This window comes from Thalassophryne amazonica, chromosome 12, assembly GCF_902500255.1.
Source record: "Thalassophryne amazonica chromosome 12, fThaAma1.1, whole genome shotgun sequence".
In the NCBI taxonomy this organism is placed as follows: Eukaryota; Metazoa; Chordata; class Actinopteri; order Batrachoidiformes; family Batrachoididae; genus Thalassophryne; species Thalassophryne amazonica.
Window position 1 is genome coordinate 8,307,065 of NC_047114.1, and position 18,571 is coordinate 8,325,635.

At 40.2% G+C, this 18,571-nt stretch overlaps 1 protein-coding gene across 2 annotated transcripts in view; it reads right to left on the reverse strand.

Moving 5' to 3' along the window:
* LOC117522697 (disco-interacting protein 2 homolog C) overlaps positions 1-18,571 on the reverse strand; it is a 427,709-nt gene that overhangs the window by 155,997 nt on the left and 253,141 nt on the right. For both annotated transcript variants that reach the window (XM_034184153.1, XM_034184154.1), the window contains exons 3-4: positions 4,963-5,073; positions 575-700 (exon numbers count right to left, since the gene is read on the reverse strand). In XM_034184153.1, the coding sequence (XP_034040044.1) occupies positions 575-700; positions 4,963-5,073 (237 nt within the window). The remainder of the gene's footprint in view (positions 1-574; positions 701-4,962; positions 5,074-18,571) is intronic.

Genomic DNA, 18,571 nt, shown 5'->3' on the forward strand with positions numbered 1-18,571 from the left:
CCATGGTGCTTTGCTGTCATGCTGACTGGAAAATCAGCGCGTCGCTACGAGCCCGCAGAGGGTCTGAATGACAAAACACAAACGTGCACATGCTGACAAAAATAAAACGCTGCCAGGCAACGTAAAAACACACAGAGATGTTTGTGATGCTCTTTGTTCATCTGAGGCGTGATTTCATGAAGAATTTAGAAAATGTGACTGTGAAAATCCATCAAAATCCACAAGAACACGCCGCAGTAAGAGGCTGTGCAGAAAAAAAAAATCCACAATCTGCATTTGTAACAGCAGACAACATGTGAGCGCTGTCCTCATGCAAACCTTGGTTCAGACAGATGAGTGTGGCTGATTTTACAGCTCCCTCGGAGCGACGTGATTCAGAAAGATGAAACGTGTGTCGTGTCACTGCGTGACTCCTCACATCTTCAACAACTTGCTTTGTTTCAATCGGCCCATTTTAATGTGTTTCTGCACTACTCTGTGTGTTGTATGTGTGCTTGTGCATGTGGAGCAGCTCTGGGCTCCAAAGTCTGGATTTGGACCACCTCATGCATGGCTTCCAGAGGCGGTTTGTTACCTGGCGGTGTGTAGGCGTCCATGGAGGTCTGGACCACCAGCGATCGTCTCTTTGAAGGCATCGGGACCGCCATCTTTCTTTCTTTGTGCTTGGCTAGTGCCGCTTGCACAGCCTCTGTGTGCACATCTGAAGATAAAATATTTCAGAGTCAATCTACTGATTGAAAAAAAAAAAAAAACCCCATCTCTGTTATAAACAGATCACATGTCAAAAACATCAGCTTTTTTTATGGTTTCCAACTTCTCCCCATTTAAAACTGAGCCCGTTTGGTAGCTCTGATGCATTTTTCTACAACTGCTACAGTCATTCATTCATGTTCCACCACTTATCCAGAGCTGGATGATGATGCCAGCAGGATAAGTGAAGGTAACTCAGATGTGTCAGATCCTCCAGCTTCTCCTGAGAGATCCGAAAGCATTCCAAAGACAGATGGTTGATGCAAAACCTCCACTGTGCTCTGGTCTATCCTACGATCTCCTCCCAGTCGGACATGTCGTGAGCAAAACTCCAAAGGCAGGCTATTTTTATGCGCTTCAACAAAGATCTATTCCTTTTAGGCACTGCTCAAAGGTCCTGACCACAGATAAAGGTTGGAAATGTCAATCAGCTGCTATATCGAGAGCTTCACCTTCTGACTCATGACTGTGGATGGTGTTCCAAGCTGCCTGCCAATCAGATGATCCATTTATCCTCAACTTATGAACACGATACCAAGATACTAGACCCCAACAGATACATCAGTTGGCCAATATTGAGCCTTTTGCGAACATATCGGTTTTAATGTTATTTTTGAATTTTTTTTTTATTTTACCAAATAATATGGAGAAACATTTTGAATATTCATAATGATGTCATTATGTAGTTTGTCCAGCAGATAGCGCTTTGACTACATTGTTTAGAATGCTGCCAAGCAGGATGGGACCCCCATCACTCCTTGGTTACATTAGCTACAGGAGACAGAGGAAAAGAGACAAGCTGCTAATCATTTTAAACCAGAGTGGTTGTTTTACAGTGACAAGAGACAGGTGGTCACTGCACGCAGCTAGGTGGGACCAATACAGACAGGAAATCTATTTAATATCAAGTAATGCAACATTTTACATCGGCTGCCCCTTCTGATGAAACTCCATATTACATGAAAAAAAGAACTTAATGTTTGTTTGCTGTTCATTTATGTATGTTCACTTGTTTAGTTTTTTTATTTGTTATTTTATTTGTCTTTTTACATGTTTCAGAATTATACAGAACAGCAGATGTTAAAGCAGTATACTTAAGAGTAATAGTGACTGAATGACATTTTGGTTGTTAAAAATACATTCATCATTGTAAATGTTATATGTAAAAAATAGTCTTTAAAATGTCTTAAAAAAATGGAACCTTTAAGACTGATGCTCCGAGTTACAAACAATGGTTGTTAATCATAGAAGACATGTTATGGAGCACCTTACAAGTAAGCTGAAAATGAAGTAAGAACTTTTTATAAAAAACTGGAGAAAATGGTTGATGTACAGTAGTGTTCAGAATAATAGTAGTTTCTATGTGACTAAAAAGATTAATCCAGGTTTTGAGTATATTTCTTATTGTTACATGGGAAACAAGGTACCAGTAGATTCTCACAAAACCAATAAGACCAAGCATTCATGATATGCACACTCTTAAGGCTATGAAATTGGGCTATTAGTAAAAAAAAGTAGAAAAGGGGGTGTTCACAATAATACTAGTGTGGCATTCAGTCAGTGAGTTTGTCAATTTTGTGGAACAAACAGGTGTGAATCAGGTGTCCCCTATTTAAGGATGAAGCCAGCACCTGTTGAACATGCTTTTCTCTTTGAAAGCCTGAGGAAAATGGGACGTTCAAGACATTGTTCAGAAGAACAGCGTAGTTTGATTAAAAAGTTGATTGGAGAGGGGAAAACTTATACGCAGGTGCAAAAAATTATAGGCTGTTCATCTACAATGAACTCCAATGCTTTAAAATGGACAAAAAAAAAAAACAGACGCGTGGAAGAAAATGGAAAACGACCATCAAAATGAATAGAAGAATAACCAGAATGGCAAAGGCTCACCCACTGATCAGCTCCAGGATGATCAAAGACAGTCTGGAGTTACCTGTAAGTGCTGTGACAGTTAGAAGACGCCTGTGTGAAGCTAATTTATTTGCATGAATCCCCTCTGTTAAATAAAAGATGTGCAGAAGAGGTTACAATTCAAGCCACAGTTCACAGTGAAGTCAGTGAAGCATGGTGGTGCAAGCATCACGATATGGGCATGTTTCTCCTACTATGGTGTTGGGCCTATATATCGCATACCAGGTATCATGGATCAGTTTGGATATGTCAAAATACTTGAAGAGGTCATGTTGCCTTATGCTGAAGAGGACATGCCCTTGAAATGGGTGTTTCAACAAGACAATGACCCCAAGCACACAAACGAGCAAAATCTTGGTTCCAAACCAACAAAATTAATGCCTTGCAGATGTGAAGAAATTCATGAAAAAACTGTGGTTATACAACTAAATACTAGTTTAATGATTCACAGGATTGCTAAAAAAGCAGTTTGAACATAACAGTTTTGAGTTTGTAGTGTCAAAAGCAGATGCTACTATTATTGTGAACACCCCCTTTTCTACTTTTTTTTTTTACTAACAGCACAATTTCATAGCCTTAAGAGTGTGCATATCATGAATGCTTAGTCTTGTTGGATTTGTGAGAATCTACTGAATCTACTGGTACCTTGTTTCCCATGTAACAATAAGAAATATACTCAAAACCTGGATTAATCTTTTTTGTCACATAGCACTACTATTATTCTGAACACTACTGTATAAACAAAGACTCAATCAATAAGGTGTCCTGGCACACAGACTCTGTTCTTTTTGTTCATTTGGATTGTGAATTGTTTTGTTGTCTCCCCCGCACTCCTCAGTTTTGGGGCATCTACTTTGCATAACAGAAGAAACTAAATAAACACTGCAAAAAAAAAAAAAAAAAATAATGTGGGCCCTTGACTCAACACAAAGGGGCCTTTCGACTCCTTGGCTACACCCTGTAGAGTCTCTTTAAATAGGAGCTAAACAGGCGATGACTATGGGAAAAATGTCAATTTTTCTGTGGAAATTGCTGCCAGATTGGCCAGTTAGAAGGGTCCTATCACACTCACCATCCATCAGAAACAGAGCCGAGTGCTGCATGTTTAACGCACCGAGCTTAAGGGCAGAGGGAGCCTGTTGATCTGTGTGAATAAACTAGCCCTTTGCATATTTAAAGAATATTAAGTTGCTTTTAACAAGTACACCGTGGCTCTGTATGTGAAGCAGCAGGTAGGAGTCTGCGAGCTGTTCTCATATGAGTGTAAAAAACATTTTTTGCAAATGGGGTGAGAAAATGTTGTGGGTTTAAAAAATAAAAAATACACGGTTTCCATAACATATTTTCAATTTGCTGGTCAGTTTTTGTGGAAGAAGTGCTAAATGTCACATTATGTGTTACGCAAACATGCACAGACCCTTAAGCAGAAATCCGTGATTAACAAATCAACCACCGCCGTGATACTGATGGACTCTATTCATGATGTTAGGATGTGAGGAGGCTCACCCAAAGTAAGCCTGGGTTTGATTGATCTTGTTCCTGGACTGTCAGCTGAACGTGTTCTGCTCATGGTTCCATTCAGTGTACAAATACAAACACTTTCAGCAGCTCCCAGGAGGCCTTGTGGTTTCAAAGTGGATTAAATTCAGGGAGTGTCAGCAAAGACGTTTGGAATACTAGTGTTTGTACGACGGAGTCACAGCTGGCTTCGCTGCACAGTGTCTGGTGTCAGAAGGCAAACTGGAAACACCAAAACAGCAGACTGCTTGCTCAGTAAAGTCAGACAGCAGCCAGAATGAATGGTGCTCGCACACATGCATTTGTTACGACTGTTTGTGCGCTTAAGGAGGACAAAGGTCATTCAAGTCTGAAGTGCATGTTTACGGTTTATTTTTCAATTTAATCCACGAAGAACGTTTAAATTCTGTCTGCTGTCAGGTCAAAGTGAAAAATCATCTCAAAGCCCACAAGCACGTGTTTAAAGCAGCCAAACATTTTTACTGCTGCCTACACAGAGAGGACAATTAGAGTGCTAAATCCCTTCTGTGATGTCATAAAGGGAGAAAATTATAGAGAATCCCAAGCCTAATTCAAAGCTTTACCCACATCAGGTCCGTTCCTCCTATCAGCTGGAGAAGGTGAAAAATGCACAACAAAGCATATTTCTGTACCCCCCCCCCCCCCCCGAATACACACACACACACACATAGAGAAATAAACAAAAATAAGACAAACAGACTTCATCATTACTGCAAAATGCTCCACAGGTGTGTTGCGTTGAGTGACATTCCCGCGTCCTACCTGATCGGTAACGTTCATCCCTGGAGCCAGACAACCGCCGGCGGCGGTACCGGGAGGATGAGGACGGGGTTGCTGGTGCTCTCCTGTCCTGTCCTATGGGTTGATCCATTCCTGAGGGAGAGAAACATGTAAGACATGAGCAGAGACGTTACATGTCTTCTTAAAGTCTTTCCCTGATCCACTCAACCATCAAGCCCACCTAACAAACGGAAAGAAAAAGCTCAATCCGGATGGATCATTTCCCATTCCCCCTGTAAAATGTGCAGTTTCTGATGAAAGATCACTTGAATCAGTCACAAATACACCTATTCTTGAAATAAAAATGTCCCTATGGCTAACTGACGCATCGTTTACCGTTACTGAAATCTCCGTACTGGAGACGACTAGAACGTTTACGGTAACAACAAGGTCACTCGCGGACACAACATCAGCAGTTTCCGTGACAATTCGGCTGTTTGGGACAAAAGAGCCTCATTTCCGGAGACCAAAATGGATAAGACATGGTGGGCACGGACATCCAAACACCAGTGGTGAGTTATTATTTCTTCAATACGGCGCTCAAGAATTGATAGAACCACAAAGAAAAAATGTGTGCATTGAAGGACAACAGTTACAAAAGATGAAGGAAGCCCAAAATGAAGAGTCATTACGCATCAGTTTTTATGTCATGTGGTGCATGAGGGTGTGACATGTAGCCCCAAAACTGTGTTTCTTCGCTACAGTGGAGAAACAGTTGAGAAAGTTTAGCTTTGCATATAGGAACACACACACGCACACACAAACCCATGTATTTTCATGTCACACTCACGTAGGGCGAGTTGGTTGTACTTGAAGCCAAAATTGTATCATGTTGTGTGCGCGCCACTCAGTTTTGTACATATATGTCGACAAACAATCAACATGCTTGGCTTCGATCGCACACAGAAATATTTGTTTTAATGCTAATTATTCAATGTGTGTGAAAAACACTGTTTAACAATGACTGAGAAATACAGAGGCAAATACACCAACCTTATGATCACTTCTTCTGTTCTTTGTCCGCTATGTTATTTCCACTTTGATCTCCGGAAACGAGGCTGTTTTGTCTAGAATAGGGTGCCTTGATAAAGAGAGTGGCGACATGACGAGTTGAAAAAAATCGGTCACATGACTCATGGTGCCATCTTGGGTTCAAAATATTGTTCACTGTTAATCTATCTGCATGTAAATTCAGCTATTTTATTTATTTATTCACTGAAAATGCCGGGTTCTTGTGCATTTGGATGCACAAATAGACACAGCAAGGGCTTCAAGATGTACAGATTCCCTTCAGATCCAAACAGAAGAAAAATTTGGGAAAATAAAGTCAGCCGCGTGGGATGGAAGCGACTTCGTCGTCGAAGTTTTAAAGAGGAAAATTTAATGTTCAGTCCCATGTACAGTACAACTCACATAAACCGTCGTCATTTAAACTGGATATTTGCAGTTATCAGAAAAAAAGGTCCAAAGATTTTCTATTGTTTTCCATGTAATAAACACCGTATATAACAAATTTTGTACAACAGATTTTTGCTCACATCGGATAAAATGTCCAGACCGATTGCAATGGATTTCCATTAAACCCCTTGCATGTGGGACCGGAGTCATTTCAGTGATTAAAAGGCCGACCATTTATTTTTTTCACACTGTGCTCAAGCTGCGCAGTGAAAGCTTCTGCAGTGCGCACACCGATCACATTTTGATAATGGATCAAATACATTTGGCAGGAAATTTTTCAGAGGAAATTTTGACCCGGTCATTAAATGAGGCACAGGTCCCGATGCAGGATTCCCTCCTAACTGTAACTAATTTGTTACATACATATCGCTCACATCGGATAAAATGTCCCAGTCTGATCGCAATGTATTTCCATTAAAAACCCAGAGCAGTACTTCCGCTTCCGGTATGCCCGAGTAAAGACGCGTCTAAGTTGCACTCCGATTAAGAATTTGGAAAACAGCCTACAATATCGATTTAACTGTGAACAAAAAGAAAAGAACCTACAAGAATGACTACTGGACAACGAACGAGCAAGAAAGACGCTAAAATGGGGAAAAGTGAAGACACAAAGATGACGCAAAAGCAGCTAACGCTAGATGCTAGCCTAACACAAGCCGAAGCCGGGGCTGAAAACCTGTTGCTCATGGAGCTCCGTAAATTCCGAGAGGAGTCTGGAAACGCTCAACGAGATATTAAGGAGTCTCAAATGTGCATGGAGATGTCAATAGGAGAAATCAACAAAAGAATCGATACACTGGAAAAAAGAATTGAAGTTGCGGAAACCAGGGTAAGCAACAATGAAGATCGAGGCATACGACAGGAAAAAGTGCTAGCATACCTGCTTAAAAAAGATGCTAAGCTAACAGCAAAACAAGATGACCTGGAGAACAGAATGCACAGAAACAACATACGAGTTCACGGGATAAGAGAAGATTCAGATGGAAAAGAGATGATACCGTTCATCACTCACTTTCTCAAGTCGACACTAAAGTTACCTGAAGACACTGATATTCGTATCGAGCGAGCGAACAGGTCTACAGTGTCCAAGCCAAAACCGACGGCACCACCGAGGTCCATTATAGTTCAGTTTGTGGATTTCAATGTGAAACAGGCAGTGCTGCGACAGGCCTGGGAGCAACAAAATGTTGAATTCAATGGGGAAAAGGTCTTCTTTGACCAAGATTTCTCTCCAGAGGTGCAAAGGAAAAGGAAAAAAGTGTGTGAGGTGATCAAAAAACTCAAGGAGCATAAAATAAAGGCACAATCACCATACCCAGCCCAACTGAAGCTATTCCTGGAGACTGGTATCAAAATCTTTCCTTCCCTCCTGGACGCCCAACCTACTCTGAAAGAGCTGGGGATTACAGTAGAGGTGGATGAGAGGGATCTTCTAGAGAGAGAACTGTTACAGGATGACTGGCAAACCCGGGACTGGCAGAAAAAGTCTGGACAAATGCTGAACACAGAGGACATTAGAGCCATCATAAAACCTGTGACCTACTCTGAGGAGGCCTAAAACGAAGGCAAGATTTCTACATCCCCCCTGAACTATTGAAATTACAGGAGTTACAAAAAAAAAGGGGGAAAAAGGGGGGGGGGAATTGTATTTGCATATATGTGAGTATGTACAAGTGTATATGCACATGGGAGTGTGTATATGTCTGTGTGGGTACATATGTGCATGTGAGTATGCATATACGTACGTGTGTATGAATGTGTAAGTGTGAGTGTGTATATAAATGAGTATGGTTGTGTGCATAAGCATGTGTATATTTGTGTAAGTATGTACGCATATATATATATATATATATATATATATATATATATGCAAATCAATATAAGAATATGAGAACATGTAGGCTGAGAAACAATTAGCATTTTTCTTAAGCCATAAGTCAGAGTGTAATGAAGGGAATATCTGTCTGAACCCGGGCATTTAAAGCAGCATTAGGTTGGGAAGTAGGTGGAATGCTGCTCACATATCTTTGTGTATTTTATCCAGGGAGCCAGGCCTCCCTGCCTAGTTTACATCAGGAGTTCGTTGTCTCCTATCGGGACAACAAACTGCATTTTTGGAAGTTTTTCTTTATGGTTCTTTTTGAAGGTTCCCAGAAGGGGAACCAGAAGGCACCCAGAAGGGGAGATGCAGCGTATGGTAAACCTAATCTTACTTCATAATGACAATGTTGAAGATAGTAAGTTATAATATAAATGGTTTAAACGACATCATAAAAAGGAAGAAGATCTAGGCTCAATTAAAGAGGTTAAATTGTTCAATCGCGTTACTACAAGAAACTCACTTAAATGAGGAAGAACATGTAAAATTGAAAAGGGAGTGGGTGGGACAGGTATTTAGTGCTTCATATGAAAATTACAAAAAAAGGGGTGTTGTTATACTATGCCACAAATCTCTATGCCTGGTTTCGGAAAAAATGATGAAGGATAAAAATGGACGCTGCATAATTACTATTGGTTCAATTGGAGGAATAACTTTAACAATTATGAACATATATGCCCCAAACGAGGACAACCCAATTTTTTTTTCAACAAATAGCTCAAACTCTAGCAATGAATTCAAAAGGAACAATAATACTAGGAGGAGACTTTAACTGTGTTTTAAACCACTACATAGATAAATTTCCATTAGAACAAAAATACCAACTATCTAAAGTTAAGGCATTGAACAATATGTTGGAAGAATTGGGATTACTTGACATATGGCAGGTAAAAAATCCAAAGGTCAGAGATTATACCTACTTTTCAAATGTTCATAAAAGTCATTCAAGAACTGACTTTCTGTGTGTCTCTAAACAAATAGCTCATATAATAAAAGATTGCCATAGTGAACCACAAACTCTTTCAGACCACGGACCAGTTTTAATGTCCTTAAACTTGGATCAAGACAAACCTTTAAAATTATGGAGACTAAATGTGTCACTTTTAAATAATCCAGAGGCAGTTCAATATATAAAAGAGGAGTTGAATTATTTTTTGGAGACTAATGATAATGAGGCAACTTCACCTTCAACTCTATGGGACACAGCGAAAGCAGTCTTGAGGGGTAAAATGATCTCATTCTCCTCTAAACTTAAGAAGGAGCGTGAGCGGAACCAAATAAGATTAGAAGAACAGATTAAAATACTAGAAATGGAACATAAAAGAACAAATAAGGATATGGTTTTACAAGAATTAAAAAAATAGACAAAATTTGAATGACTTACTCACATATAAGGTGGAGGGGGCTTTACGCTTTTCTAATCAGAAATATTACGAACAAGGAAATAAAGCAAGCAGATTACTCGCATTTCAATTAAGAAAAGCACAGGCTAGTCGAATTGTTCAAAAAGTAGCATGCCCCAAATCAAAAAAATATATATTTCAACCAAGGGAGATAGCAAATGCATTTTCTGAATATTATAAAGAATTGTATGATTCTACAGCTATCCCCAATAAATCAGAAAAAAATTAAACAATTTCTACAGTGAATTAATCTCACTAAACTAGACAAAAATGAGGCAAAAGCATTAGTAGTTCCCATTGCAAAAGAAGAAATAAAATCCACCATAGGGAAGTTAAAAAACAATAAATCACCCGGTGTGGATGGATTCCCCGGGGAATTTTATAAATGTTTTCAAATAGAACTTGTCCCTTTCCTACAAAGGGTATTTAATTATGCCTTAAATGTCAAAAAGCTACCAAAAACTTGGGCAGAAGCAATCATCTCAGTAATATATAAGATATATAATATAATATCAGTTCCACATGCATTTATACGATTTGCCATGGAGTTCTTTCACGTCCCTGCAAAGCTGACGAGGTTTGTCGATGCGTACTACGCAAGATTCAAGATGCGGTTTACAACTGTGAGCTACATGACGAACTACCAGTCACTTGAAGTTGGCATACCCATGGGTTGCACTATATCGCCGATACTATTCGTTATGGCCATGGAAGTCCTTGTAAGAGCTGCTCGTGTAGGACGAGGGGTAGAGATTGCTCCTGGACAAGAACTACCACCAATACGCGCATTCATGGACGACCTTACGTTGCTTCATCTGTCTACACAAGATGCGGAAAGGACGCTTGATAGATTAGCTGTTTTGGTAGGATGGTCTCGAATGAAGTTCAAAGCCAAGAAGTCCCGTAGCTTGACACTGAAGAAAGGACCGATCGCTGACGTACACTTCCAGATCGGGGATGAGGTGATACCAACTGTTTCAGAAGAACCTGTAAAGAGTTTAGGTCGTTGGTACACTAAAGCACTTCGATTTACAGATAGAGTAGGGGAGGTCAACCAGCAGCTATTTGATGGATTGGAAAGTACAGAGAGGAGTGGTCTACCTGGAAACCTGAAGTTGTGGTGTCTGAAGTTTGGCCTGTTTCCTCGGCTGATGTGGCCCCTGATGGTTTACGAGATCGCTATGACCAATGTTGAGAAGATGGAAAGTGTCTGTTCGAATTCGGAAGTGGCTCGGCGTTCCACCTTGTTTGACGAATGTGAGTTTTTACGGTCACAACACAAAGCTGCTCCTGCCCCTGTCAGCCCTAAACGAAGAATTCAAAGTCGAGAAATGCCGCTTGTTCATGACTCTGCGCGATTCAGAAGACCCAGTGGTGCGAAATATTGTTCCTGACATGAAGTGGTGCGCTGCGTCACACGTTGAGGAGATGCAACAATGATTGAGGCACAGAGATATTGTTGGAGCTGTTCAGTCCGGACGCGCGGGATTGGGTATGCAAAGGATGCAGTTCTTTGAAAGTTCAACGGCTAAGGAGAGACGAGTTCTTGTCAGTGATGAGATCAGGAAAGACGAAGTCCAGATGAGGATATCAAGAGCCGCTGGAATGGTGCAGCAAGGTCAATGGACTGGATGGGAAGAAGTGGAAACAAGAAAGCTACGATGGAGAGATATTTGGTCCATGGATGCCTTGACGCTAAGATTCTTGGTAGGGTCCGTGTACGACGTGTTACCATCACCACACAATCTATGCAAGTGGAAGAAGATTGAGAGCGATAAGTGTTTGTGCGGCGAAGTGGGATCACTAAGGCATATACTATCTGGTTGTAAGAAGAGCCTTGTTGAAGGGAAGTATACTTGGCGACACAATCAAGTACTTCGAGTTATTTTGAATGCGCTGAAAGCTGAGGTTATGCGTGTGAACAGTCGTGAGGATAGTATTGTTGGTGTGAAGAATGGTATATGTTTTATAAAGGAAGGTCAGAAAAAGACGTCAAGTTCGGAGCGAACGTCACCGCGTGGTCTTTTGTCAAGCGCCTTGGACTGGAAATGCGAGGTTGACCTCGATGAGAAGCTGATATTTCCCGCAGAGATCTCAGCAACGAACTTGCGCCCCGATATCCTGATATGGTCAAGATCGAGTAAAACACTACTGATAGCGGAGCTCACTGTACCGTGGGAAGAAAATGTGGAGAGTGCCTGTGAGTTAAAGACGACGAAATACGCTAAGTTAGTGGAAGATTGCAAGAGAGGAGGCTGGAAAGCCCACATGTTTACTGTCGAGGTTGGGTGCCGAGGGTTTGCCGGGAAATCACTGGGTTATTTCCTGCACAAGATCGGTATGTCTTGTAGGAAGAAGGTGAAGATTGTTGAAGAAGTGTCAACGGCTGCATTACTTGCGTCGTTATCAATCTGGCAGCGTTTCAAGGCTGACCGGGGTGGTGTCTGACGAGACACTGCTGGCCCCACTCACCCATTTGGTCGTTCTAGGTTAAGGGGCCGAAATGACCGGGTGAGATTCCTAGCTGATGCCGGTCAGTGAAAGCGCAATAACATCTTGCTTTTCGATTCTTCTACGCTAGGTTAAGGGGCCGAAACGACCGGGTGAGATTCCTAGCTGATGCCGGTCAGTGAAAGCGCAATAACATCTTGTGTTTCAATTCTTCTAAGGACGGTAAAGATCCCAGACAATGTGCCTCATCTAGACCAATAAGTCTCCTCTGTAATGATGTTAAAATCTTAAGCTCCATTTTGCCTAAAAGACTTCAAAAAATCATTAATAAACTCATTAACCCAGACCAGACAGGATTTATACTAAAAAGATTTGGAATAAATAATATTAGACGTACCCTTAATATAATATCAACAGCACAGCAAAGTTCACATCCATCAATGCTTCTTGGCCTCGATGCTGAGAAGGCATTTGACCGAGTGGACTGGATGTTTCTAAAGCATGTTCTAGGGGAAATGGGCTTTGATGAAAATTTCATCAGTTGGTTTGAAGTGTTATATTCCAATCCTTTTTCAAGAGTACGTGTTAATGGGCACTTGTCGGAAAGTTTTCCTTTGAAAAGAGGTACCCATCAAGGCTGCTGCTTATCTCCAATTCTATTTGCTATTAGTATAGAACCTCTGGCAGAATTAATTAGAAGCGAATCTTCAATTCTAGGTATATCAGATCATATAAAGACCCACAAACTGTCACTATATGCAGACGACATAATACTATACATTAGAGACCCACTGACCTCAATACCAAAACTTCTAGACTGTTTACATGACTTTGGCATCATTTCGGGATACAGAATAAATGAATCGAAATCTGAAGCAATGATGCTAACAGGGAATTGGCTTATAGAACTTTCTAAAAGAGTTAAATTCAACTGGTCACATAATGGTTTTCGATATTTTGGAATAAATATTACCAAAGACAGTTCCCAACTATACAAAGAAAATTATGGAAAACTACTCGATCAAGTTCAAAAAGATTTAGACATTTGGACAATTTTACCTTTTTCCCTCTTTGGGAGGATCGAAACAATTAGAATGAATATTGTTCCAAGGCTGTTATATTTATTTTCATCCATCCCAATCTGGATCCCAGAAACCGAATTTAATAAAATGCAAAAAATGATTTCTACATTTATATGGCAAAAAAGAAAGGCCAGAATCAAACTGTCTTTACTGTCCAGCAGTAAAGCTTGTGGAGGTCTTAATTTACCAAATTTGAAGTTATATTACTGGCCAGCACAACTAAATGGAGCAATGGAATGGTTAAAACAAAACAAAGAAACGCAATGGCTGACATTAGAACAAAGTTATTGTCACAAAATCCCATTACAATCGTTAATATTCTGCTCAATCGAGGTATGGAACAAATTTAAAATCTCAAATAACTATATGAAGTGCACTCACAGAGTTCTAAATACTGTCAGGAAAAAGATTAAAGCCCCCCAATCAATATCCAGAGCAGGGGTCGGCAACCACTGAGTGCCAATTTCAAATTTTCTAGTCAATGAGTGTGCCACTATCAACAATAATGGTAAAAATTACACAAACTACAGGAATATGTTCAACAAATTCAAAGCAAACAGCAACGTATTTAACTAATCAGTGTGGGCTGAGACTAAAATGAATCATAGGCTATGTCTCAATTAATATATCTTGCCTACCAGTCAGTGTGATCCCTGTCCTTGCTTTTCTTGGCTGAGCTTTTTTATCTGGGGTTTGTAGTTTGTCACTTTTAATTGTAAACATGCCTCAGAATGGTCCGTCATCAAACGGCTGCGTATGGGGTTGAGCACACTTTTCATGTGCAAAAATACCTGCTCACACAGGTATGTTGAACAGTTCACAGGAAACATTTATTTCTGTATGTATTTATTTATTTATGTTCATTCTTAGTTGCTTTTATATTTTCTGTTGTGTTTCTGTTCAGGTTCTTTTTGTCTCTTTCTCTAAAATTGTATATAATAAGTATATATTGTATATAATAATCATTATATTATTAATATATGAACAAAAATAAATTAAAAAAATATTACAATTTGAAAACAAATGCACCCGAATGTGATGACAGTTGCAACTGCTTAATCTAACTTTTAACATTGAAAATGCCATAGACATGCTAACGCGTTAGCATCACTCCCGTTTTTAAGTTATAAAATACATCTATCAACTTTCTGAAGACCATAACAGGTCGGTTTAACATAAAAAAGGTAAATAATACTCACAGAGGTATGCTCTTTAGGGTTTTAGCGAGGGAAAATTAAGCGAAAGAAAGAAATAATAAACAAAGCAATAGTTCGACGCACTGCTTCAATCTGCGAACTACTGCTTCGATTGGTTCAAGGTTCAAAGCAAAGCCGCGCTGCAGAAAAGTTGATCACAGACCTGCTGCAGGGTCTGTAATCAATGTAGAGAAATTATCATTTTCCTGACAAACACCCCCCAAAACAACGGCCACTCTGAAGGACCAATAACAGAATCGTTAATCAAAAAGCTTATTAATGTCTGTGGATCGAATCATTTCTTAACGCACCCGAAAGGAACCGGTTCTTGATACCCACCCCTACTTGTAATGCTATCAGGTAACTTTGATTTTGATGCACGCTAGGCTAATTTTACACATGGGTCTCTGGGAAAGTGGGCGGGAGCTGGGTGCAGAGCGCTGTGGAGTGAATGCGGTTGGAAGATCGTGCTGTCACTCAGAGATTTTTTTTTTTTTTTTTGCTGATGCTGGTCCAGTGTTGTGCGTGCCAGTGATTATGCCGCTGCGTGCCAGCAGTGGCATGTGTGCCATAGGTTGCCGACCCCTGATCCAGAGCCATGAAAGTTACAGACATTTTAGATTTCATACCAGGGCAACAAGATCAGAGGTTCAAAAATTAATAATTTAATTTTCATCAATGATTTATTTAAAGGGGCGATACTAGGATCATTTAGTCAATGTCAGGAAAAATATGGCTTAACATCAATAGATTTTTATAGATTCTTGCAATTGAGAAGCTATTTAATGTCCCATAAAGAATGGTCACTTCTTAATAAACAACCTACAGATTTGGAAATGCTATTCATTAATACACTCAAGTATAAACAATATGATAAAATGATATCAAATTTATACAAACGTTTACAAAGAAATATGTCAGAATTCTTTAGAGATGAAAGAAAAGTGGGAATTGGAAATGAACGTAATAATTGAAGATCAAGAATGGGAACAAATTTGTGAAGGTGGACACAAACTGACAAATAGCCCAACATGGAAAGAATTTTCATGGAAAAATAAATACTCAATATTTTAAGACACCTGCTATCACTTCCAAATTTGATAAATCAAAAACAAACCTATGCTGGAGAAATTGTGGACAAATTGGAGATCATACTCACATTTTCTGGGACTGTCCAATATTTTGGGAGGGAATCAAGGAATTAATTTCAAATATTCTACAAACCTATATTGACTGGAATCCCCTTGTTTTTGTTTTTCGATTACTCCCGGGGGACTTTCTATCTAAAGAAAAACTGTATCTTTTCAAGATAATGATACTGGTGTCTAAAAAAATGATAACTGTATTTTGGTATAAACCGGATCCACCTACAACAAATCACTGTAAAGATAGGATTTTGGATGTCTACAAAATGGAGAAAATAACAGCAAGATTAAATCTCACTATGGACCTAATTAGAAAGAGATGGAAGCCACTGATAACATACTATGACTGGATATAAATACAGACTGTGAGGTGGAGAAGAGCAGAAAAAGAAGGAAGAAGGAAGACGGAAAGGGGAAAAAGTAGAAAAGGGGAAGAAGAAGGTAAGAGGAAAGAGGAAAAAAGGAGGAGAGGGGAAAAGGAAAGAAAAAGGGAGAAGGAGGGACGAGGAGGAGGGAGAAGGGAAGGAGGAAGAAGGAGGAAGGAAAAAAAGGGAAGGGGGAAGAAGAGGGAGAAAAAGGAAAAGGGGAGTAAGGAAGAAAAAGGAAAAAAGGAAGGGGAGGAGAGAAGGAAGGAAAGGGGAGAGAGGGAGAGAGAAAAGAAAAGAAAAGGAGATAAAGGAGGTTATCACGGGCTAAAGCCCAGGTTACACATAGACGGTTTTGTCGGCGGGTAGTACGTAAACCGAAGTTTGCGGTAGTTCCGGCTGTTTTCGCGGTGGAAAGGGGCGGAGCATTTCGCCTGCGTTTTGAGTGCCGTACTAGCCGCAAATACGCCGCTAAATCCGCCGAATAAAGCAGAGTTTTGACGCCGTAGCATCCGGCACATGTCAGGCAACGGGGGTTAATACCCAGTGCTATCCTTTACAATCGCAGGTTAAGACGCGCGTGAGAACCGCCGCCGATAATGCCCTGTGTACCGCTGGATTTATCCAGGCAAATCCTGCGTTACTCCAGGAACTTTTGCATATAGGCACCGCCCCCAGAGTATAATAGGCTGAAGCAGCTGTCAGTGCAGGGGGAGGGAGTTCATCTCTCAGCCTTTTCTTTTCTCTCCTTTTCCCCTCCTCAACGTGTTGCTCCGTCTCCACCACAGGGCTACCCTCTGCTTCTGAACCAGACTCTTGGTAAGTCCTTGCCACTGCCAATTTTATTTTAGGAGGCATACTGGAGCTTCTCTGCAAAAATATCTGGAGCTGGCCGCGAGTGAGAGGCCTGCATGCAGTGCGCTAGCGTTTTTATACTGGCCGCCGCCTATCGGCCGTTTGGAACGCCGTTAACCGGGAGGTGGCGTTTAGAACAGCGTACTGTCCGCTAGTGCCGCCGTTTTGTCTGCCTCTGTCGCCAGTTAAAACGCCTTTGAGGACGCCGATGTGGGCTCTATCGCCGTTTTACACGCCGTTGGTTAGGGATACAACGCTGGCCACCTATTACGGCGGTGTAAACTGCAGCACTACAGGAAGGGGCGGGATGACACGGCGATTAAAAAGTATCAAACGCCGTTGTTCGCACTGTCTCCGTCGTCAGGCCACTTCTCCGGGAGTGCTCCCGGAATTATTCGACATGTTGAATAATTTTTTCGACGATTCCCGGTGAAGCCGGAACCAAACCACACCCCCGTACGCTGGCGTTAACTACGGCGTTTGATCCTTAAGATGGCCCGGAGGGAGCAAAATCTCTGCCGGGACGCTTCCGGGAGAGTTTACCGTCTATGTGTAAATGGGGCTTAAGGGCACTAATAGAGAATACTTGGAGGTATTAATATATATATATGTATTAATATATATATATTTCTTATTCTATAAACACTATATATTTGATGCCAAAAGAAACAATTTGAAATGTGCAAATTTGCCAAGTTTTCTGTGTTCTGATATTTGTTCTGTTTTTTTTTTGTGTGCGTTCTGTTCTGTGTTATCCATTATACAAATGTAACACTATAGTATAAGAGCTGTTATTTAAGACAAATTTATTGTAACATTATACGTTGTAAAGCTTTAAAACTAAGTTGAATAATAAACTTTTGTTCAAAAAAAAAAAAAAAAACTCAGAGCAGTCTGGATGTGCAGGGGTACAAATTAAAGTTCAGCTCTGACACTCACCGATTTGAGGAAAGTGGGACTGGAGTCTTTTTTGTGGTTAAAAGTTGGACCGTTTATTTTGTCAAACTGTGTTCAGACTAGGACCTGAAGCCTGATGTGCAGCTGTTAAATCAGACACAAAAGGCTGTAATTTGAAACTTTTCTGCTTTCAATCATATAACAGTTTTTACAGTGCGATTACAAATGGAACAGAAAAGTCAGCAACTTTATAGCACAAGGTTGATAAAAGAGGATGATGCACATCTTACCTTTGAATTGGAGGTGATGATTGCAGAAAGAAAAGCTTGTTGAGGGTCAAATTATTCCAGAATAAAGCATAATCCAGAGACAGAGAACTTTAAACTGTCATGCACGTCATTGTATGACACGGAGTTACAGAGCTGAAGCTGCAGAAATCAGGCTTTAAATTAATTAAATAAATCATCATGAATTGTAAATTTGTGTAAATTTGATAGCTTAACTATTTTATATTTATTTTGATAGCACCTGTACCTGGATGTGTTGCTGGATGTGGTTAAATGATCCATTCAGCAATTCAGCACAGTTGGAACCAAAATGGCGTCATGAAAATTCAGGAAGGTATATCTTCTATTATACATTCCAATTCTAAGGTAGAAATCTACTAGTGTATACTAAAGCATATCTAAATATCTAAAAAAAAAAAAAAGAAAAAAAGAGGAGAGTAAAGCCACTTAGATGCCTGGTCTTGAGAACCAGGGATGGTAGGTTGAAAAGCTTTTTTATCGCATGGGAACTCTCCCTATCCAACTAAGGTGCTCAAGAATATGGACAGCATGTATATAAGTGATATTTACAAA